Source organism: Manis javanica, chromosome 1, assembly GCF_040802235.1.
Source record: "Manis javanica isolate MJ-LG chromosome 1, MJ_LKY, whole genome shotgun sequence".
NCBI classification, from domain to species: domain Eukaryota; kingdom Metazoa; phylum Chordata; class Mammalia; order Pholidota; family Manidae; genus Manis; species Manis javanica.
In genome coordinates, this window is record NC_133156.1 from 235040155 (window position 1) to 235064908 (window position 24754).

The 24754-nt window shown below is 41.9% G+C and overlaps 1 protein-coding gene across 1 annotated transcript in view; it reads left to right on the forward strand.

Annotated features, from left to right (window-relative positions):
* The window catches only part of NOL10 (nucleolar protein 10), an 86316-nt gene extending 65740 nt beyond the window's left edge, over nt 1-20576 (forward strand). The window contains exons 18-21 of the mRNA XM_073216576.1: nt 3287-3460; nt 3703-3950; nt 13164-13266; nt 19739-20576. Coding sequence (XP_073072677.1) covers nt 3287-3460; nt 3703-3950; nt 13164-13266; nt 19739-19858 — 645 coding nt within the window. The 3' untranslated portion in view covers nt 19859-20576. The remainder of the gene's footprint in view (nt 1-3286; nt 3461-3702; nt 3951-13163; nt 13267-19738) is intronic.
* The last annotated feature ends 4178 nt before the right edge of the window (nt 20577-24754 follow it).

Below are 24754 nucleotides of genomic sequence, written 5' to 3' on the forward strand. Positions count from 1 at the left end.
TTTCTTAACACGTTTCTGTTATTTTTAAAATACAATTTAATAAATGCAGCAAGATGAAAAGGAAAAAATTTCCCTTGGGTTTTATTTTATTTCCTTATCTGAAAATGTATTATAGGCTAATAGCTATTCATTTCACATATTTGGGTCTTTGGCAATATCACCTATGTTTTATTTACAGATAATTCCAAAATTTATGCAGTTTAGCCGCTTCCACTCTCCAGACACCTGGTTGGTGCCTTGGCCCCAGGCCCCTAAGGGTGTCCATCAGAATCCAAATGACATTCCCCTTGAACCATAGACTTAACCAGTCTTACAGGGAACATAATTTGCTTTTCCTTGTTAATCTTTATCATTCACTGGAATTTAAACAAAAAAATTTACAGCAGATTTAGCTTCACGGCAAAATTAAGGGGAAGGTACAGGGCTTTCCCACATACCACTGCCCCAACCTGTGCACAGCCTCCCCCACAGTTAGCCACCCACCAGGGGTACATTTGTTGTAATTGGTGAATCTGCACCAACCTGTCATTATCACCCAGAGTCCTTTGTTTACATTAGTCTTCACTCTTGGTGGTGGTCATTCTGCGTTTAAGCAAATGTATAATGATGTGTATCCATCATTAGCATATCAAACAGCGCATTTTCACTGCCCAGGAGCTGCTCTCTGCTCCGGCTGCTCCTCCCTCCCCACTGACCCCTGGCAGCTGCTGATGTTTTCACTGCCTCCGTTGTTTCACCTTTTCCACAGTGCCATGTAGGTGGGGTTATACATATACAGCCTTTCCAGATTGGCTTCTTTTACTTAGTAATACGCGTTTAAGGTTCCTCAATGGCTTTTCATGGCTTGATCGCTTACTTCTTTTTAGCACTAAAATAATATTCCAGTGTCCAAATGTACTAGTTTATTTATCCATTCCCAAACTGTAGGACATCTTGGATTCTTGGAACATAATTTCTTACACTTTACTCCACCTACGCCTCTTTTTCTGATGACCTCCAGTGATGGATCCTAACTCATGATATCACCAGCTTTCTAGTCACTTAAATTAGTGACTTGAGAGAAATTTCTAACCGTGTTTTTCACTCTTCCTCCCCCCATCTCCTTCATAGCTATCCATCAACCCTTAGAAATACGACTCAGAAACATATCTCACAATAATCCTTTCCTAAAACAGTACTTATTCCCACCCCTGGATTCCCGTGCCTGATTCAGGCCTGTCTGTCTTCCGGGTTCCTAAGCGGCCTCTCGGTCTTCCTCGTGACTCGGCTTCTCCCTCCACAGTCCGTCACGGACCGAGATGCCCAGGACTCTCCGAGCAGAGCTGTCTTCGGCATCTGAAGGTCTGGAAGCATGCTTGTGTCCGCTTCCTCCTCGTCGTCCTCTTCTTCCTGAGTAGTTTACCTTCAGAATAAAGGTCATGGTGTTTAAAATCCTTTACAGCGTGGCCTAATCAAAAAATGCTCTTTCAAATTTTGCTGTTATTCTTGCAGCATCAGACTGCTCACCACCCACCGGTAAGCTGGAAGTGCCTTTAAATTTCTGTCTCTTCAAACCTGTTCATCTTTTCAAGCCTTTTCCCAGATGTCACAACCCCAAGAACCCTTCTGAGAAGTCTCTTGCTGGAATTACTTTTTACCTCTCTGTTCCTAGAGTGCTGTCAGCTCTGTTTCATCTCCTTCATATGGTGCCTGGTAGCATGCAGGGGTTTTTTCTTTCTTATTAGATTGGGAGCATATTTCTTGGGATCAGGAACTAGATCTTACCTGTCTTTGTTTCTTCCTTGAACCTAAATCTGTCTTGGAGATGATATTTAATCAGAGAAGACTTGTTCAATATCCCTTAAGTATATATTCAGTATATTACAGGATTTTAGGTAAGGGTTTATCATGTTTTAGGTACATACAAGTTATAAACAGCCCAAGTTCCTTAATGTCTCATGTTTTACCAAATTTTTGTATAGCTCTACTATACAAGCACAACATTCAGAAGTTAGCTACTCACAACTGTATTTGCTCTCAGTAGTGGAAAACAGTCAGTAAAATAAAGTCCATTCAGTAGAGCTTGAGTCCACTGCAAACAGTTTAGCTTTTTTAGCCTATGTTCAGGCTGTTTACTCTGCTTTGCAAAACCACATTAAGTAGGTTGATTCATCTGGTTTCCAAGCCTGTAGCAGGTAAGATACATAGGAAAGCCCTGAGTGTATAAGGTTGTCATTTGTTTACATGAACAGATAAGTTTACAATTTATTCTACTAAACTTTCTTTTCAAAAATGGTACAAATAAAATGTAACTTAGTATGTCACTCCTGCGCTATCCCAATGTCTCAATAGCGGTTTTATTATGTCAAAAATGACAGTCTTATACTTTGTCCTTTGAGAGCAATTAAATAGTCTAGGGGGAAGAAATCAGTGAGGCTCTCTGTCCTATAAGTGATGGATATGTTCTCTATGTTTCCAGATATCTCAGTTGGAGTCAGTAAACTTACACCACCTGCTCCCCACCATGTTAATTCTTGGCTTTTATTGATATATATTTCCTCTCCCAGTTTTGGAATATGAAATTGAAAACTCACTAATTTTAATTTGGTATAGTGGCCACACTTAAAAAGCCATGTTTCAAAAACATGTATTTTCTTGAAAAGTTTTTTGCATTAAAAATGTTAATTGAAGAAAATTCTTTATAATGTATTAAGTGTAAAGTTAACCAGAAAGGCTCATTCTTAGTCCATTATGTATAATGGCCAACTAATACATACCACCTGTGAAATGCATTACTGGAATTTGTTTGGGGTTGGAGATAAAACCCAGAGGCAATTAGAAAGTTCTGGAAAATAATTCTAAAGGAATTTTATAGTAAGTTACACTTTATGCAATTTATTAATTTAGAACTGAGTGAAATGTTTTTAAGCCATCTTTCTGGTCAGGTTTTACTCATATATTAACTTTAGATTTTTAGATTCTTCTTTTTTCTTTTTAATGATCTTTTTCAATTTTATGTTGAGGTACATACAATAAAATGAACAAATCTTAGTGTACAGCTTGCTGAATTTTGACATGTGTATACACTTACGTAACCATCGCCCAGATCAAGATATCAAACATTCTCACTTATTTCTTTTCCCTTCACCTATTTCATCCATCCCCCTGCTCCCCTCCCCTGTAGTAACCACCAGCTATTCTTTGTGTTTTCAGGATTTTTTTATTTGTTCATTTGTTTTTCAGATTCCACATATAAGTGAAATCATATGGTATTAGTCTGTCCCTGACTACATTCTGTTTCTTCCAGAGCCTTCCTAACATACTCACCGATGATCGATTTAAAGTTATGTTTGAGAATCCTGATTTTCAAGTAGACGAAGAGAGTGAAGAATTTAGGCTTTTGAATCCACTTGTTTCAAAAATTAGTGAAAAAAGGAAGAAGAAACTAAGACTCTTAGAGCAACAAGAACTGCGTGAAAAGGTAACATACTCTTTATTATTTAGAATTTGCTGCTGTTTCTTTCACATAAAGTTTTCCGAGTATACTTGAGTCATAGCTTGTGTGGCCGTCAGCTTAGGAGTGTTTCTGCTTTAACCAGAGGCATTTTCTTTCCTATGCCTGAGATGTCATGAACTCTGGTGGGCTAATGCTGTTCAGAGGAAAATAACAGGTCGGTGTTTGGTTGGGGGAAAGGGGCTGCTTCTTACTATTTTTATTCTCAGGAAGAGGAGGAGGAACCGGAAGGAAAGCCAAGTGATGCAGCAAGTTCCGAGAGCTCCGATGATGAGAAAGGCTGGGTTGAAGAGGTCAGGAAGCAGCGCCGACTGCTCCAGCAGGAGGAAAGGGGGAGGCGGCGGGAGCAGCGGCGGGAGGACCAGCAGACGGTCCTCCAGCCCCAGTTCTATGAGATCAAAGCTGGAGAAGAATTCAGAAGCTTCAAAGATTCTGCCACAAAGCAGAAGTTGATGAAGTGAGTAATACTGCATTCTCAGTGATGACTTGACTGTTGTCGAGTGTGCTCGTCCTTGCTGGCACGTCGCCTTGAAGATGACATTTTGATCTTCGGAGTTAATGTGAGGGAAGCGCCTCAGGCCTGAGGGGAAGTACACTGGTCTTTAGGGTCAATATTTTTAACAGTTTTTGTAGGGAGAGTTTACATAGAGTAAGATACAGGATCTAGCCCTATGAGTGTTGACAGCCAAACTTAGAACTCTTTGATGCTGCCAAAGCCACTCTTGTCCTCTTTTTTTTCCCATCAGGTTCCCTAATCTGCAGGTAATCTATCTTATTCTATGCCCTACAGATCGGTAGTCTTTTATACAGTGGTAATTAAAAGGTAACAAATTCTTTGCCTCTTAACAAAAATTTATTTTTAAAAATTACAATTTCAATCATGTTTACCTCCAGCTCAGTTTACCTATTATTGAGAAGGTCACTGGGAAAATTTGCCAGATATTTTAAGCCTCTTACTAGAAAATTGAGAGATTAGGATGAGTGGTTGTCTGCACTAACGAAATACATGGGGAGTAGAGCAGTGATTGCCAAGGACAGGGGGAGGGGGAATGAGGATACACGACGTGAGGGGTACAGAGCTTCACTTCGGAATGGTAACAAGTTCTGGAAAAGGATAGTGGTGATCGTTGCACAAGTGTGGATGCCCACTGATTTGCCCGTTTTAAAAACAGTTAAAATAATAAGTTATATGTTACATAGATTTTACCACCAGAAGAAAAAGTTCAACCTTTGGGGAAAAAATAGTATTATTTGAACAGTTTCAGTTGTCAGGTGTCTAAGGAAAAGGTTAGGTATTCAAGTCCAAACTGTGTATAAGCTCTAAGTTAGGGAGTCTCTGCTTTGAGAATTTCTAGGCTAAGTATTAATAGACAAGATTTGAACATGATAGATGGTGGCAATAGATAATCTGGAAAGAAGAGCCTGAAGGTCTGGGGAGCCAGCAGGGACAGAGGAGGAAGAGATGGGCAGGACAGATGAGGCGTTAGGTCAGGGGCAGTACCAGCTTTGCACCATATACTTCCTCAGCTCCCAGCTTCCTGATGAGGAAAATGTGGTTTTTCTGATGGAGGAAAGGGGCAAAGGTGGAAAGGGCACTCCTGGACAGGCGGAGTTGTTTCTGGAATAGAGATGTGCCCGTTCATCATTATCTCACCAGCTCCTAGCATGTATCTGGGACACCAAGTGTTAAGCAAATCTTTCAACTTAGAATCCAGCAATGGCTTGACTAATTAACAAAGGACGTATTGGTGAGTAAAGAATCTAGTAATAGACTTGATGTCTTTTGAAGACCTACCGAGCTAACTTTTTTAAATGGCAATTTTCTTAAGATACAATTTATGTAACACACAAATCACCTACTTAAAAGTGTGTAAATCATTGTTTTTAAGCATATTCACAATGTTGTGCAGCCATCACCACAGTCAATTTTAGACTTTGGTCTCCCCCAAACTACACTCCATTCATTCCCTGTTGGCATTCACTCCTGTTTGCCCCACCCACCCCATCCCCAGACCACCGCTCATCTACTTTCTGTCTCTATAGATTTGCCTATTCTGACATTTCATATAAATGGAATCATACAATATATGACATTTTGTCTGGCTTCTTTTACCAGCATAATGTTTTTAATGTTCATGCATGCTGTAGCATGTGTCAGTTTTTATTGCCAAATGATACTCATTTTTATTGCCAAATGATATTTCAGTGTATGGATATACCACGTTGTATTTAACCGTTTATCAGTTGGTGGGTATTTGGGTTGTTTTCACTTTCTGGCCACTACAGATAGCACTGTGATGAACATTTTTGTATATGTTTTTACATGAACATAAGTTTTCATTTCTCCTATGTACCTAGGAGCAGAATCGATGGTCACATGGTAATGTTGTGTTTAACCTTTTGAGAAATTGCCAAACTGTTTTTCAAAGAGGCTGCTCCATTTTACACTCTGTGTGTGTAATTTCACTTTTTATATAGCTCTTATTATTAAATATTTTATTTGGAGTCCCAGTCAGATCCTATGCAGAAACAGAGGGAAGACCACTTGTTTCTGGTATTCTGATTCTGTGGGATGTATTTCTTTGTTAGATTATCTGCTGTTTTCACCTTGTTTTACTTACTCTATCCCTGGCCTCTGAATCAGTACCTAGGCCCAAGTAGGTACAGTGAAAGGTACTGTGAAGCTGTCCTTGTGAAAGCATGAATCTTCCATACCTTAGCTACCTGTCAGGCAATTTGGGAAGTTACCCTTTTAAGATCTCCTGAAAAAAAGAAAACTCATTTACTCCCAACTATTGACCAGACAAATCTGGGAGCAGTTTCTTTTAGTGTAAACATGATTGAAGGAGGCCATGGCGTGGGGTGGGAGGCATGACTGAACTCACTTCACCTTCTTGGGCTGCGTGTGAGTTGTAGCAGTATATTAATGTAAAAACAAAAGGGATAAAAATTTAGGATTTCACGAGTAAATACTAGCTAAGTTAATGCACTACATTAAACATTCTTATTAAGTTAAATATCACTAAGTTAAATAATTTTCTTGAGAACAGCTATGTAAGTAATAATACATATATGAGCTTAAAAGAAAAATCTTACTGCTTAAAGTAATAACCCTTTGCTATGAATAGCCTGCAGTTTGCTGGTGTTTTGGCAGAGTGCTTATTGAATTCTAGCCTTGACTTGATTATTTTGGCAAATCCTGAACTTGCAATATCTTAATATTACTTAATGAAGCATTGGACCATTATCTTTCAGAGAACTGAAGTGACGCCTTATGTTTATTCTGCGAGTTACCACAAGGCAATCAATAAAACACATCAAAATTGAGTATATTATGTTTAAATGTTCACTTGGACTTGCCCAGCTTTAAAACTATTTCTATAAAGGAAAAAGTGAATAGTAAATTCTAACTCGGTCCTCTGCTTGGCATAATAACGTGGCTTTAGATAAGTACATATGTCTGTCACACATATGTATCTGTCTTACAGTGGCTATACGTCATTGGTGAGTTTATTCACCCACCTACCAGCCTCTCCACCCAGCCATTCAATCAGATGTTCACTGAGGGCCTAGTGTGAGCAAGGTGTTGTCCTAGACCTGGGAGTGGAAAGGAAGGCACAGCTTCCATACCTGTAGCTTTCATATTCTAGCCAACACTGTGTGAGCTGTGAAGGGCACATGAAAGTGCAGAAGAAAGAAAGGGATTTAATTTTTGGAGATTTAAGAAAATCTTTGCAAGAGGTCACATTGCAACTGGTCGTTTGAATGATGAAAAGATGAGCACTGGAAGCAGGGAGGAGGGACGGCGTCCCGGACAGAGGGAACAGCGCGGCTGAAGGACTGCTGTGTGGGCCCCGAGGGAGGGCCAGTGCGGCCCCAGGGCATCGCATGCGTGAGGGGCACCGTGGTGGACGAGGCCCCAGCCCGTGCGCTAGAGAGCCTCAGAGGGCTTTTAAGCTAACATGAGTACGATCAGATCTCTTCCAAACCCATCCACCAATTGTATAAATGCTTACATAATAAAAGCAGTAGAAAATAAAGTAATAAAATGTAGAAAATAAAAATAAAAACATAGATATAAAAAGTCCCTATTACCCAGAAAATGTCAATGAAGTATCTCAGTTTTAGAGAGAAAGTGGGCACCTGGGCTCAGCTAACGGACTATATGTCAGTCCCAGTCGGAAATGATGACAGCCTGGACCGTGGGGAGGGAAGAAGTAGACAGACATACAGCCAACGTATCCCTAAGACTGTCTAAGAATAAGAGAAATGGGCGTACACTGCAGTATTGTCTGGTTACTGATTTACTATCAAAGGAGAAAGGATTAGTCAGGGGTGATATTGAAATGTCTAGTGGTGTTGCTACCAAGATAAAGAACACAGAATGAAAAACAGGTTTCCAGCTGGGTATTAAGCACAGCAAGCCTCCGGTGTCCAGATGTCTTGGTAATGTTCAGCAGACAAATGGAAATGTAGGAGGCAGGCAGAGATATGGTTTAAGAGACGCCAGCTTTTATTGTGTGATTGAAACCACAGTATGAAAAAGACTCACCATAAGTGTGTAGGGTAACATGAGGGCTAAGAGAGGAGCCCTTAGGAACAACAAATAATTTTATTGAGTCTGTGATAAAAACCATACACCTCTGTTTGGGAAGACCTAAATGGATATAAAAGAATACATATAATTTAAGAGCTGTCACAGATATATTAATAGCCTAGGGCTAAGAATTCTGATTTAGAGACGGGCAGTAGAAATTACTAAAGAGTTGTCAGAAAGGTTGGAGGAAAACTGGAAAGAGCCAAGCAGGTGGGGAATGTCACAGAGGGCATGGTGCAAAGGTCAGGTGGAGTGGGGAGGTCAATAGAAAAAAGATTGAAAAAAGGCCATTAGGAAGATTGTCTTGGTGGGATCAGTTTCTCAGGCAGACAGTCCAAGTGTCTGATTTCAGTGGATAAATGAGTGAGTGGAGATTTGAAAATATGTGAACAGTTAGTGTAAATGATTCTTCCAAGAAGTTTAGCACTAAAAGGGAAGAAACAAAGCTGATAACCTGATAGGGGAGATTTTTTTCAGCTTGAGAGATGTGATTTGTAGGCAGAGGAATGAACTGTGGAAAGGAAACAGGAACAAAATGAGAGAAGGGACTAAATTGACAACCAGATTTGGGAACCATCAGGAGGAAATGGGGCCAGGGGCACAGATGAAGGAGATAGCCTCAAAAAGGACAAGGACTCCATATTCAGAGACACAAGGGAAAGAAGTCGCGACGGGTGGAAATAATTACGTTTACGGGTGAAAAGATTGGGAAGCTGGCGCTTGCCGGCCTCAGTCAGTGCTCTGGGCCCAGCAGCCTCCTCGGGTACCTGGGGCAGCCAGTCAGGGCCTGCAGGTGGTGTGATGTGAGCTCCAGGGACGTCGGTGCGTGAGCCGGGGAGGAAGAGAGTCTTAGATGACAGCTTTCTAAGTTTCAGTGGCTGAGGAGATCTCCTCCTCTGGGTAATAAATACTACCTTGTGGGTAGCCTTCAGTTCAGTTTAGGAAAGCATTCTTTGATGCACCTAGGTCTCGGAAATTCAAAGATTTTTTAAGGCATTCCATGTGTTTGAGGAACTCAACTTCACCAGGAAGTTTAGTAGCTCTTGGGGAGCCGCTTATCACGTCTGCAGCAGCGTCTACTTTGTGAATTCGCCAGGGCTTGTCTTCACTCCTCAGCAATCTTCCTCACTGATGGTGAAGGAAAACTACAGGAATGCAAGCTTGCTTTAATATAAGCGTCTTTGAAATCTAATTTTGAAAGCAGTTTAATTCCAAACCTACACTTAGAAAAAATAATCTTTTATTACTCAAGTAATATGTATTCCAGTAATATATAAGCATATTTTCATTGTAGTACTTAACAATGTAGAATAGAAGGTGACAGTCTCTGTCATGCCCCCACACTCCCTCCCTAAGGCCCCTGCCGCATGTGCCTGTTTAGAATTCCATCGCCCTGTTAATGCGCACATTCACACGTGTATGCATTGGCCTTTCTTTTGTTGACTTGAATGGGTCCTACTGGTCATAGTGCGGATTAATTTCTCTTTTCATTTAATAATAGTTTTGAAACATTTCTTTGTAAGTACATGTAGGCCTACCTGATGGCTGCATCAATATTTCATAAGGCAGATGGGCCATAAAATTAATATAAGATCCCTCAATTTGGGATGTTAGGTTGTTTCTTGTTTTCCTCTTACCTTTTTCACAGTGATAAATACATACACGTGCAAAAATTTATGTAGAACATACTAACTACCTAGTTTTGTAATTTACTGGAACAGAAAGGGTACGTGACAGATATGCCGCCTCACCGTGGAGAAGTCTCTGAGCGCTGTGCCCTTTTACCGGGGTGCCTGTTTCCCCGCCCTTGCAGTAAGCGTGAAGATCGGGAATCTTTTTAAATTCCAACTAAGCCGCTGGATGAGGGATCCGATTTCGTAGTTGGATGAATTTACAGCTCCTGAGATAAGGGCTTTGAATAACATATGCAAATAGAGTTTTCAATAACCTTTGCAGTATGTATAAATGTTTTTCAGTTACTTAGTTAAAGCAAAGTACTGAAAATTTTTTAATTCTTGAAATTTGCTGTTTTTCTGAGGATTCCATCTCTCCATTCTTCCCTTTGGTGTAGACTATGGAGGGGTGATCCCTTTATTTTGAGTTACTGTAACTCTTGTAAATGCTATGCTAAAGCACGGCCTTTATGTGTATTAACTTCCACCCCATCTCCCTTTCCACACGAAGTGATTAAAAACTCTCCATTGAGGAGCACTATTTTTAATTAAATAATTTTAATAGTTCAGTATAGAATTATTAGTGCATGTGTGTTTTAAAACCTCAAAGAAATAAATGATTCAGCTTTCCTAGGCTATCTAATAAATATCTAACTTGATGTTTCCCCTTAGAGTTTATGCTCATTTTTCTTTTCTCTTGTAAGATAGGCCTGCTGGTAATTCTCGTTCTCCCCTCCGGCCCTCGCCATCCTGTGCTGAATAAATCCTCTTTCCATCTCCTAATGCCCACATCTACCTTCTTAGCAGGCCCCACAGATGTGTGTGATGGGGGGTGTTGTTCATCTTGTGACGGTGGAATTGTTCCCTAGAATTCTTACCCTTACACAGCGACTGCAGTGTATCCCAGAGCTGTGCGCCTGTGGCCTGGGTGGGAACAGAAGCCGGAGTGAGGGGTGCGCAGGGAGGGCACGGCTCCTCTGCCCAGGCCGATGCCTTGGGCTAAGCACTGAGGACGCACAGCGTGGGCTTCTGTGTTTTATTCTTCTGTTACAAGAGACACTTTTCAGGTGTCTGCTTCTTAAATCGTCTCTGACTGAATTCACGCTCAAGTTACAGGCCTTGGAACTGCTGGTTAGCAGCCACATTCTGTAAACTGACGTTCAAAGGAAGGGAAGGGGAACTTGCTTTAATGTCGGCACCTCCACACTCGGGCCCTGTCTGATCTCCTGCCATGGCTCGTTCTGAAACTCTGCTTGTCTTTCCATGTAGCCTAGACAGAACAAGTTCTTACAAGTGTACATGGAAAGTACATTGAGAGAAAACCAGAATTTATATACCCTCTCATGGAGGAAATAAGGTCATTCTTAAAAGAGTAGTAATTTCCCACAATTTACTGGAAAAGTCTTTTTCTTCCCAAATTAGTGTTTTCTGTGTACAGCTTGTCTCAGTGGCTCCATAGTTACTCAGAAGTCCTGTTAACTTGAAAACCTTAGAGTTTATAGCTGTAAAAAGAAAGAACAGAAATGAAATGGACAGGTTGAGGAATTTGCTTAGGCTAACATAATTTGAATGCGTGCTGGAGTCAGTTTACACTCCACTTTTGAATTCTTGTTAAAAAAAAAAAAGCTCAACGAAATCTAAGTTTCATTCAGTTTGTCATGTGGAAGCTTGTCATTTAGAATACTTAATGGACATATTTCCTGAACAAAACTTTATAAATCAAGTATGGTCTGACACATGCCTGGCAACTAGAAATGCTTAAATTGGAATCCTGGTTTCAGACTTGAATCCTTATGTGGCCTGGGGCAAGTCATTTAGCATCTTACCTCCCTTTTTGCCATCTATAAAGGATAAATACTCCTGTCTCAGGGATGTTGAAAGGATTAATTAGTTCGTCTGTAAAGAACTTTGAAGATGAAAAGTACTTTAAAAGTGCTTCTTAATAACATTATTGCTTAGAAAAGAGTGCCACTTTTATGCTAACCACTTTATGTCTCAAATTATATAAAGAAGGTATGTTTAGTACATTACTAATAGTCATAAACTAGAGATAAATCTCTTATGGTGTGAACATCAAACATCAGCTTCAGAATTTCAAAGGAGCATCACTTTGTCTTAGGGGTCATTTAGGAGCTGTGTTCTACTCAGTAAATAATCACAAAGAGCATGTTTCAGGAAAAGACCCTTTCACACAATTCAGCCTTTTTTTATTCAGTCAGGGTTTTTAATGTTAACTTTCAAGGGATTCATTTGTGGTATAAGGAGAGTTGGAGAGGGAAGAGTATTTACTTTTTTTGAGGTGGGAACAAAGTAAAAGAGCTATATTTTTTCTGTTTTCCTCCCCTCTCTTCTCTCCCAGTTTCATCACGGGGCCATGAGGGTATTGCTTCAGCCATTTCTCAAAGGGTTAGAGTTAAATGTTAAAACTTACTGAAAGTCTCTTTAGGCTTAATCCAGTTTTTCTTCCCCTCTAAACCACATTAAGGAAAAGGGCCAATGTTCTGATTTTAGAATAAAACATTATTATAACAACATCCAAAGTGTTATATAACTGGTACAAAATTCAAGTTTAATTTAACATCTTGGTTATAAAGCCACGGCAGGGTGGTGTTAATTATGCAGATGACAGTGAACACAGGGCACAGCAAACCACAACCAGGGACAAAGATGGTATTAACAGACCCTAGAAAAGTTAAGAAAACATGATCAAGAAATGAAATGAGATTTACTTTTGAGGTAAAGTATCTCAGAAAGAATAATGCAAGTAAGAAATTGAAAGACACAGCAGTGAATTGGGGTGAATCAGATAGAATTTACCCTCAGAATAACTGCTTTTGTTTCTATTTGTGTGATCAGATAGATTCATGTTTTAAGCTCTGTATACTGTGGATGATTTGTATAGTCCAATGAGCTAAGACCAAATGAAAGAAAATCAGAACTCGCAAAGCATCTTCTCCTTGGCTTGACCTGGAGAACTTAATTTGTGTTCACTTCTGTGCAGAAGGTGACCGAATTGCCGAAATGCCCTCATACCTAACTGGAGCATGGTTTAAATATAAAATGCTTCAGAAACCTAAGTGTCACAGACCATTACAGTAAATTACAGGCTTCAGAAATACAATTTAGTAAGATAAATTGCAACCATTGAAATATTTGGAACCACCACTTAAAATATTAGCGATTGTTTTCGGCAGCCACCGTTCTGTATATGTATTAAGTATAAGTAATGACTGAGGGCCCCTAATTCTTTCCACTGATGGTGTTAAATGAAGACCATTTTCTGTCTTTACCACACGTGTAAAAGATTTTGCATCATGTGATCAATCCCAATTAAAACTTGTTTCTAATGGTAAATCAAAATGTAATGCTAATTAATGTGTCATCCTCCTATTTCCTGCAGTAAAACCCTCGAAGATCGTTTGAAACTTGAAGCAAAAAATGGGACATTGAGTGTATCAGACACCATGGTTGGCAGCAAACAATTGACCTTCACATTAAAGAGGGTAAGTTGTTTTCCTAATGTTATTTTTAATTTGCAAAAGAAAAATAGGATTCCAGTGGTGCTGTAGATGTGTCTGGACGCAAAACTGCCTTCCCAAGCTTTCCCCCTAGTGGGGAAGCTGTGTTTCTGTTCTGGCATTTTCCTTAGAGCCAGAGCCCCTCCTAGAACATGCTGCTTGACTGAGGCAGAGCTGGGCGTGTTTTGGTGTCCGAGGGAGGCGGGCCTCAGTGACCAGAGAGCTGGCATTGTCAGTGAGGAGCTGGCAGTATGGTTTCTGGGTCACCAGGCCACATGAGCTGCACTTCCAAAGTGCTGACCACCTAAGGCTATGAAAGAACGCTTATAGCTTTTATGGACTTCAGAGAAGACCAGAATTGGTGAGTTCTGATACCTTCACGACAGTAGTGTGCAGCTTACCCAGGACACTATACTGGCAGATGGCAAATTACTCCATCAGTGGTAGGTCCTATTCTAAACTGATTAATAGGAGTTGTTTCTTTAGCCAGCTATAAAAATGCCTGGTACAAATTAAAGGAGGAATAAACTGCTGAAATATTTGCTGTTAAGTGATGAGTGAAACTACATGGTTCTCTTTTTCAAAAACTGTTTTTCTCATTTAGTTGATCTTAATCTATATGGACACCAAGTGGGAAAGAATGGCAAAGACTCTGCCTCTGATTCTTTTTTTAAATTGGGATATAATTCACTTACCATAAAATTCACCTCTTTAGAGTATACAAGTCAGGGTTTTTAGCACATTTGCTAAGGTTTGTAATCATCAGCCCTGTCTAATCCCAGAATATCCTCATCACCCCAAAAAGAGCCCCATAACCTGTAGCAGTCACCCCAAATTCCCATCCCCAGCCCCTGGCAACGACTAGCCTCCTTTCTGTCTCTGTGGATTTGCCTGTTCTGTATGCTTCATATAAATGGAATCAGACAATATGTTTTCTTTTATTACTGGCTTCTATCATTTAGCATGTTCTCAAGGTTAACCCTTGTTGTGGTGTGTATCAGAACTTGGTTTCTTTTTTATGACTGCATAATATTTCATTGTGGGGATAATACCACATTTTGCTTACCTACTGTCCATGTGTTGATTGAAATTTGGATTGTTTCACCTTTTTGTCAGGGGATAGGGGACTGCGCTAAGTTATGCTGCTATAAAATTCAGGCATATGCTTTTGCATTGACATATGCTTTCATTTCTCTTCGGTATATACGTCCAAGTAGAATTACTTGGTCATATAGCAACTGTTTAACCTCTGAGGAACTGCAAGCCTGTTTCCCAAAACAGCTGAACCATTTCACACTCCCACCAGGAGAACACACAGGTTCCATTTCTCCACATCTTCACCACCACTTGTTATTGTCCATCTTTTTCATTATGGCCATCCTATTGGGTGTGAAGTGATACCTCATGGATTTGGTTTGCATTTCCATGATGACTAATGATGTGGAGCATCTTTTCATGTGCTTATTGGCCATTTATATATTTTCTTTGGAGAAATATCTGTTCATATCCTCGGCCCATGCACCTCTGAGTCTTTGTTCTCTCTGATGTCATTCAGGAGATTTGCCAGATGAGAGCTTTTTATTCTCTGTGTAAGAAGCCTTCCATTAAATCTTTCTCCATTCAGAGCAAATCTGTACTCTTGCATTCTCATGTCAGTAAGCAAGCCCAAACCAGATGCCTGTCAGGAGTCATTTATCATGCCTGTTCCTAGCTTGTCATAAATTCACTGTGCACCTTCAGCCATTTCCTGGCTCCCTCAGATAAAGGTTCCAGGGGTAAGGCAGGAGTAGCGTCACCAAGGCAGAGTGGCCGTTGCAGCAGGTCACCAGGCGCCTGGCTGCTGGACGGCCCTTGTGCGGTGAGAGCTAGCTTCTGTTGGCATTAGGGTGCGAGCACATGCCTTTGCCCACCTTTTTTTAATTGGAAGTTACTGAGTTGAATATCAGTTTATAATCTGTGATAAAATGAAAATAAAATGACTCTGAAATTACTTATTTTTGCTAAAACTAAAGAAGCACTAAGAAATACTTGAAATGGCCTCATGGTTGGTCAAGCAGAGGCTTTGAAACTTTCTGAGAATACATCAACTAATGTTTGACTTAACGCCTGTTATATCATTTAACTAACAAAATTTTCACTATTAAATCTGTTATTTGAGAATGTTTAGGGATTTGTGTATTTATAGAAATCTCTTTTTGTGTTAGGTGTGTGATAAATATTGTTAAGTAAAAGCTTTAGTTTTCTCAGTATTTTTATTTATACTTCTAAAATGTAAATAATATTTTAGAGGAAAGTCTGTGCTTCAATATTATTTAAAATTGTATTGTGCAAAATGGATCAGATCTCCAAATCCACTTCTAAAATTCCGTATAATCCAGTCCTTCCTCAGATCTCTGCCCAGGCTGCTGCTGATGCGGGCGTGCGGGTCTGTGCTTGTCATGCTTCTCCGTGACAGGAGCGAAAGGGGGAAGAAGGGCAGGAAAGCGTGGAGACCAGCTGCTTGGCCCGTAAGCGCCTTGTAGAGTGAGGCTAAGGAGAGTCATTTTCTGGACGGGTTTGTCTGCAGGGTGGTCCCTGCTACAAGCTCGTCTGTAGGCTCCTGTCTTTGTGGGGAAGGTCTGGCAGCATCTTCCCCAGATGCGCTTCTGGAGATGCAGAGGTACTCGCAGGAGACTGCTTCGCCATCGACGCATGAGGAAATGCCTGCAACTGATGTCTGTAGTGAAGGCGCACAAAACACGTAACTTAGAAGCTCTGGCACACCCTGTAGGTCTTTATTTAGTACATCGTTACAAATCACTTGAACAAGAAACTTTTTTTAGAACTATTTTTTAACATAAGAAACAACATATTAACCAGTGTTTGTGAATTTCACCAGGCTTTTGATGATAGCATCATTCAGTCTGCTGCGGAGGGTGCCATTGCCCTCAGCTTTTCTGAGTTTTCTATTAATACATGTGTATCAAGTGTCTGCTCTGTGCCATGTGCTGTGGACACACGGAACAAGACAGACATGGTCCTTGCCCGTCGTAATTGTCTGTCTTACGTCATTGTAATGGCTGTGGGTGCTCCAGGGGAGGGCGGGGTGTGCCCGGCGGAGGAGCTGGGGCAGTGAGTGATGTTCAGGCGGGTCTTCAGGTCGAGGAGGGCCCCTGCACAGGTACTATGTGCACAGGGTTCTTCGTTGAGGAGGGATAGAGCCCGTGTGTAAAATAAGTGGCCAAGGGAGAGTGATTCAGATGAAATGGAAAGTCCTGTGGGAACTGATTGTGTTAAATTTTAACCTAATCCTGAGAATTGTGGGACGTTGTTGAAAAGATTTAGTTAGCAGAAGACTGACATAACTATTTTTATTTTTTAAAACTCGCTGTGGCTATTGCGTGAGGAGTGGACCAAGGGGCGCAGAGAACAGTAACCCCAGCTCTCTGGGCCGGGTGCCAGCCAGGGCATGTACTCAGGAGGGCAGCATTTATTTTGAAAAAGCACTTGAAGAAATGGTAATAATCAGAAAAAGAACCTAAAGAATTATACAGAATCCCAGCTTAAGAGCTTCCTCAAATGGAGGAAATTCATCTGGTTTTGGTCTTACAAATTGCTTTTCTTTCCAGCTATTCCCTCACTCACTTCCCAGCTCTTTAATTTTTTTAATTGAATAATACCAGCTAGAGGTGAATATGGAAACGTTTTCTTCAAAAGCAAAATACAAATGAATATGAAGTGCATAGGAAAACATAAATCATAGTCAAGCAGGCTCCCCAGGTCTTTGTATAGCAACGTTTTTCAATTTTCAAACCCGAAGCCCCTGGCAGTGCCCTGTCAGCTCTCCTGCGCAGGGCCACCTCCTGCTAAGCATATTTTTTTGAGCTTTGCAGGAGTTTGTATTATCAACATCAAAGGTGTTTTTAAAACTACACAGATCTTACCTTCATGGTGGATTCTGTACTAATACTCTGAGAATTTCTGCTAGAAGCAGTGGGCCTATTTGGGGAGGGGAGAAGGTCCCACTCTCGTCCAGCCAATGAGCATGGGGCCTTTGCAGCGGTGGCCTGCTCACTCCCTGCTCCTCCGGCTGTGACCTTGTGGCTTCTCTGCCAAGCCTCTCTCCATGGTTTAACAGTACACATCTCTGGCTATCGGGGGGAGTTTGATTTTCTGGAAATAGCCAAAAATTCTTTGGAACCAGTTCTGGTGAATGAATGCTTAATCATCAGTGGATAATTATATACTTTTAGTACATAAAAGTATTTTTTTGTTTTGTTTTCAAGACAGTGTATAAATTAATGGTCTGGCTTATAAATAAAAGACAGCTGTACAAGAGAAATCATGGGCGTTTTGTAAGCAACAGCATCTTCCCAACTTGGTGCTTTGCAAGAAGGGGAGCAAAATCCTCCTAAACCATCCTGGCAGTGCTGTATGCTGACAGAGAAGCTGGTCTCATGCTTTGTAGCTCAGACTGGTCTGTCAGGGCACTTCTCGTACCAGGAGGTTAGGATTTCTGGTTTTACAGGGACTGTGAAAGTTGACCCTGTCCTGCTGTCTGCTGGAGCAGCCGTGTAGGACCAGAGTCCAGTAGCCAGAGTGCTGCCATGGCCTCTGAGGCCCTTCTCTGAGGGCTGTGCTGGGTGGTTGTGCTGTGGTGTTCTCATGGTTATAAAAAAAGGCGTGTTGCAGGGCATAAATCTGCAAAGAAGTAAAAAGCTAACCTTTTCAAACAATATTGCTTCTCTCTCACTTACCAACTTTACATTTCCCTGTATGGCCCCGGAAGATGACTGGTTAGCCAGAGACGGGTAAGATTCCTCAAGGGAGGAACAACCTAAGACAGGCACAGTTGCAGGGGGGCCATCAGGTGAGAAATTGGGGAACAACAGTGGTGAAGCTTAGAACCTCACCCCGCCCTGTGTTGAGAGAAAGCTTCTGCATCCGTGGATGTTTTATTGCCCTTGACTAGCTCAGATTAGCACATAGTCTACAGTCACACACCTGATCATCTACAATTGCTCTCTTACAACACTAAACTATGTTTTCTACCTTTATCTTGCATCTACCTACCACTTCAGCAGTTTATTAAAAATAAAAATAATAATAATAAAGGGAGAAATGTGGGATCCACATATAAATCAAGTATAAAAATCAAACGAATATTCATATTTGACCTGATTGTTTATAGTTCATAATGCGTGATCAGAACCTAAAGTTTCTGTGATGAATGCCCTTGTACTGTTCACCATGTAAGAACTTATTCACTATGTAAGAATTCGTTCACCATGTAAGAACTTGTTCGTTATGCTTCAGAAGATTGGAGACTGACGAGAACTAGGCTTGAGATGGATTAATGATTGTGCATTGAGCATTGACCCCCCGATACAGAATTTTATTGTTGTTAACAACCATTTGATCAATAAATATGAGAGATGCCCTCTCAGAAAAAAAAAAAAAAGGCGTGTTGGCTGTTAGAATGGCCACCATCCAAAAGACAAGAAATAACAAATGTTGGCGAGGATGCAGAGAAAGGGGAACCCTCCTACAGTGTTGGTGGCAATGTAAATTGTTGCAACCACTGTGTTTGGCGGTTCTACAAAAACTAAAAATAGAAATGCCATTTGATCCAGTGATCCCACTTCTAGGAATTACCTAAAGAAAAGAAAGTTCCTGATTCAAAAAGATAAATGCATCCCTATGTTTATTGCCGCACTGTTTGCAATAGCCAAGATATGGAAGCAACCTAAGTGTCCATCAGTAGATGAATGAATAAAGAAGAGGTGGTACATGTACACAATGGAATATTATTCAGCCCTTAAAAGAAAATAAATTCTGCCATTTGCAACAATATGGATGGATCCACAGTGTATTTGCTCAGTGAAGTAGCCAGTCAGAGAAAGACAAATCCCATGTGACTTCACTTATTTGTGAAATATAAAAACAAAGGAAAACAGAAGGAACAAAACAGCAGTAGGCTCATAGACACTGAGAAGTGATTAGTGGTTACCAGGGGAGAGGGGCTGCAGTGGGTGGGAAAGGGTGAGGGGGACAAAGGGCACGATGATTCACAATCACCAGAGACAGTAGTACCGCATGGAGAATATAGTCAGTGATTCTCTAATGTCTCTCTGCATTGATAGATAGTAACCACAGTAGAGGGGTGTGAGGATTTGATAACATGGACAGCTGTTGAACCACTGTGTTGTACATTTGAAGCCAACATAAGATTGTATGTAAATGACACTTAAATTTTAAAAAAAGACTGATAAGATCATATCATAAAGTAACAGATTCAAAGAAAATCTGAAAATAGAAGAATTCTATATATAATTTCAGGAATTGGCAGCTTTTTAAAAATGGTATGTCAACTCCATATGTACCATTTAACTGTGAGCATTGTTATGTTAGAGGGAAAAAAAGGCATGATGGAATTTTTCTTGCTCTTTCCATCTCCTTGTTTAATTTTCTCCTTTAGTCTGAGCAGCAGAAGAAGCAACAGGAAGCTGAGAAACTGCACCGACAGGAGCGGAAAACACTCCGCCGTTCAGCCAGTCACCTGAAGTCAAGGCACCGAAGAGGACGGCCGTTCCACTGAGATGGGAAACAGTCCCGCGTGTGATTCGGAAGGAGCACGTCTCCCCCACGGGGATCATCGTTGTACAGTAAACACAGATGGGGGAGTGCACGCTTTAAAAGTTTCATGTAAATTCTTGATGTATCTGCGGAGGTAAAGATCTAGCAGCCTGTCCCTATGCCGTCTGGGTCAGCCTTTGAAACCAGGCCCCACACTGGTCCGCACACCATCCCCAGGACACTTTCTATAAGTTGTTCTCCCCATAAACATTGTCCTTTCCCCCCTGATTTAACCAAGTAAATCAGGTTGTTGTTTTTTTTTGATTTTGTGAAACGTGTACCACGACATGAGAGATTGTCCTGTGCTGAAAATGAACATCAGTCATTTTATAAGAGCTTTTTTCTTGGACTGCCTGCTGCCATTCACAGTTAAACCACCTAGAAATAATATCATTCCTGTTTACCTAATGTGTAAGTGTTGGTCGTGTCTGTACTTTTATGTTGTTTCTTGTTTATAAAAAACATAAAATTTTATGGGATTTTAAAATATATATTTTTTTATACCAAGGGAATATAATTTAATGGTAATAACCTCAGACAAGAAATGGAAGCTACTGGTTATTCTTTTAACTTGGCACAAGATTAAATACAGATTTTTTTTCTCTTTCTTAAGTGCAATTAGAGATAAACTGGCTGGAGAAAACATTTATAAAAATAAATACTTTCATTTGAACAGCTTATTTGAGAAAGATCATACCTTGAGTTAATTTGAAAATTAAATTTGGTTTCCTTAGTTTTTGGATATTCATGAAATTTGGAGGTGCATTTCTTTATGTACAACTGGAATATAAGTCTTCAGGCTGTAAATGATAGACTCTAACTTGAAATGCTCTAAGCAAAAACGCGGGATGCACTAATTGACATAATCGGGCTGTCAGACGTGTAACCGGCCTCAGGGACACCCGGATCCGGGGCTCCAGATTGAGCCTGGTCGCTCGCTCTCCTTCTTCCTCCGGTTTCAGCATTGTTCCTCCTCACGCCTCCCCTCCTCTCTTTCCTTGACCCCTTTGCCTCCCCGTCATCTCTGCGGCTTCTGCGCAGACTGACTTGTTCTCCCTAGGACAGTGCGGGCCATAGGTCCCCTTCTGTGGTCTGCAAGGTGGGGTCTGCTTCCATAAGAAAGCACGTGTGTGTGGTGTTCAGGTGTACAGTGCGGATGACGTGTGTGTGCACAGGCACGGTCGCCAGGAAGAGACTCTTGTCACCTGGGTGTGTGTGTGTGTGTGGTGTTCGGGTGTACGGTGCGGTTGATGTGTGTGTGCACAGGCACGGTCGCCAGGAAGAGACTCTTGTCACCTGGGTGTGTGTGTGTGTGTGGTGTTCGGGTGTACGGTGCAGTTGACGTGTGTGTGCACAGGCATGGTCGCCAGGAAGAGACTCTTGTCACCTGGGTGTGTGTGTGTGTGTGTATGTGGTGTTCGGGTGTACAGTGCGATTGACGTGTGTGTGCACAGGCACGGTCGCCAGGAAGAGACTCTTGTCACCTGGGTGTGTGTGTGTGTGTGTGTGTGGTGTTCGGGTGTACAGTGCGGTTGACGTGTGTGTGCACAGGCACGGTCGCCAGGAAGAGACTCTTGTCACCTGGGTGTGTGTGTGTGTGTGTGTGTGGTGTTCGGGTGTACAGTGCGGTTGACGTGTGTGTGCACAGGCACGGTCGCCAGGAAGAGACTCTTGTGTATGTGGTGTTCGGGTGTACAGTGCGATTGACGTGTGTGTGCACAGGCACGGTCGCCAGGAAGAGGCTCTTGTCACCTGGGCAGCCAGCCCTATTTGTGTTGAGGTGCCAGAGGCCCTCCACCTGTTTCAGTCCCTGGTGCCAGCTGCTCTGCTTTTCCAGCTTCTTGTCCCCTAAAACTCCTGCTCATGAGCTACCTCTTCCCAAAGCAAGGGGCTGCAGCTTTCCCGTGGCTTCTGCTCCTCCCCTTCCCACACTGCTTCCTTAGAGATGAGACCTGCAAAAGGACACTGGTGGCTGGGGTTTTTCCCCAGGGGTTGAGCGCTTTTGCCGCAGACCCACTTCCTGGAGTCATGCTCCCACACCTACACCTGGCCTTCCCCGGCCTCTCTTGTCCTCCCTCCTCTGTGGGGACCTCCCTGTGTTGGGGGAGCCAGCGTGCCGTGGCGGAAAGTCCCAGAAGCAGTGCTGTGTGCTAGCAGAGGGCGTGCATTTCCCTGGGAAACAAGGACTCTGAGCCGGGACGCTGGCGTCTCCCAGGTGGAGCAGGGCAGTGGCTCTGTTCCAGGCCCAAGGCGCTGGCGGCAGAGCCAGCCTAGCCAGGGTTGGATCCCAACCCTCTTGCCTGTCAGTTCTGTATCCTGGCTATTTATTTAACCTCTTTGAGTCTCATTTCTGCCTTTAAAAAGAGCCTAATACTTCATTTTCATGAGACTCAGAGGAGATGCTTTATTAGGGAGCATCGATCAGTGTGAGGCCCACGAGCACCGATGCCGCTCATCTGTCCCAACCGCCCTGCCCTCACCCCTTTGCGCCACTCAGACTCAGCATGCCCTTTAACCCCGAGGCTGCTCCAGAGCATAGATGCCCCTCAGCTTTTGTTCTGGGGGATTCCTGAAAGGGCGGCTGGAGGGCCTGGGCGGAATCTGGTGGAAGTCGTGGACATTGAAGAAACCCTTGCTGAACACAGTCACATGAACCCTTCCTCCGGGCACTACTGTCCCCTTACTGATCCTTACAACAGCCCTTCCTCTTCAGGGCTCAGATTCTTGAGGCTCCTGCTGCAGCCCTCACATTTCATTGACATCTCCTGTTTTAAAAATATTATACAAGTTTCATACTTGTAATTTTTCTGTGTTGTGATAGATTGCTTACTAGCTCTTACTTGGCCGTGTTTCTCCTGGGTCTTCACCAGGAAAATGTGGGCAGAGTGTTTGTGAGCCTGGCGCAGCCGGCAGACCAGACCTCCCCACGGGGCTGCCTGAATGTCCCTGTGGCACGGTGGCTGACTTCCCCCAGGGCGGGGGTCCGGGAGAGTACCAGAGACCAAGGTGGGAGCCACAGCGCTTTTACCCCCCAGTGTCAGAGGGCGCACATCATCACTTACCTTTCTGTGATTTGTTTGAAGTAACTGTACGGCTCATGCTTCAACAGGAGACTAATTAGGTGCCATCTTTTAAGTGGAGGGAGTATCAAGTATGGGCCAAAAAATACAGGCCATCAGTTAAATCTGAATTTCAGAAAAACAAGTAACTTTTTAGTATAGGTATGTCCCAAATATTGCCTGAGGCATACTTACATTTTAAAAATTACTTGTTTACTTAAAATCCAAATGTAATGGATGACCTGTGTTTTTATTTGCTAGATTTGGTAACTCTAGAAAGAATTTGTAGACATATTTTTGAATCACCAAAGTGGGAAGTAGTGTATAGGTAGAGGCGCTGACCTTATGCAGACCAACAGGCAGACGGCACCGAGCGTGAAGGCAGGTAACGGGAGAGCTCAGGTCAGTAGGTGACAGTAGGTAGGTTGGGGGAAGGAAGCAGGTAGCTACTCTCCTAACTGCGTCTGTTTCCTCACAGAAGCAAGGTTATGGACAAGGTGAGCTGCTTGCCCCTGCTTACCTTGTCCGGAACCTCTGTGCTCACACAGCTCACCCTTGACTCTGGGCCTGCCCTCTGGTGCGGTCTCTCAAGCCCCTGCGACATCCTTGTCCTTGAACGCCTCTCCGCCCCTGCGACCATCTTTGAAAAACGATTGCTTCCTCAGAATAACGCATCACAGGACATAGAGTTGAGAAGCCTGGATTCTGCTTGTTCTTTTCCTTTGGTTTTACTGCCTCTCTGGGTTTCCAGAATTCTACCTCAGTGGTTTTCAAACGTTTTTTTACTTTGTCCCAGTAAGAAAGACATCTGACGTTATGGCCCAGAACACATGTATTATATCCAAAGCATTACAAGCTGCACCTTGCAGCACATAAAGCACACTGGTATTTTTCTGTTCTGTCCTATCCCAGTGCCTCACTGCCCCCCCGCCAACTTCCAAACCCATTAAATTGATTTCACGACCCACTAATGATGGACCCATCCCCACTGCTTACCTACTCCCCAGATTGTATTCTTGCACCTGGGAGCATGTTGGCATGCCCACTGAAACGTGTTCCCCAAACGTGTAATTGTTGCCATGACTTGTAACGGTGATAAATCGTGTAGTGAGACATTTTGCTGGAGCTTCCATGAGAATTTTTTTTTGAACACACAAGATGAGTATTTTTTTTCCCAAAGTTCTATCTTCAGCATAAATTAAATGCAAAATAGATTTTATGCAACAGCTTTAATGGTTTCATAAGAAAATTTAGAAGATTTTGTGGTTCTTAAGTAAGCTCTCAATGCATTAAAAATCTAGAAATTTGATTTGGTTTTGGTTTTAAAATTATTTTCAAACCTTACTTTACCTGTGTGGCCATGAAATTGAAACAAAATACTCAAGTTCGTGCTGTCGTAATTTTTAGGCAAATAGAGATGATGGCAGTTACATAACCATTTTCCTGTTCATAGAAAACCAGTCTCCATATTTCATATCTAATAGAAATCTCCCTTTAGCATTTCAGAATGCTAGAGATAATACATTTTAGTACAAGAAAAGTCCAAAGTAAATTGATATGTTAGCTCTTAGAGTGACTGAACTCTACTCAAAACTTTGAAAAAGGACAGCAAAAGAAAGTGATTTTTAAAGTATGCGTAAATAAATATAATTAAGTAAATACTTGGTTATTTCTTTCACATCCTTAAAAAGTGCCTATATCCAAGATTGTATAATTTTTTTTTCTTCTCCTTTGGAAAATATGGAATTGCCTTGTATTCAGAGTTTCCTTATATTTAGACATTATATAGTTGACCTTGA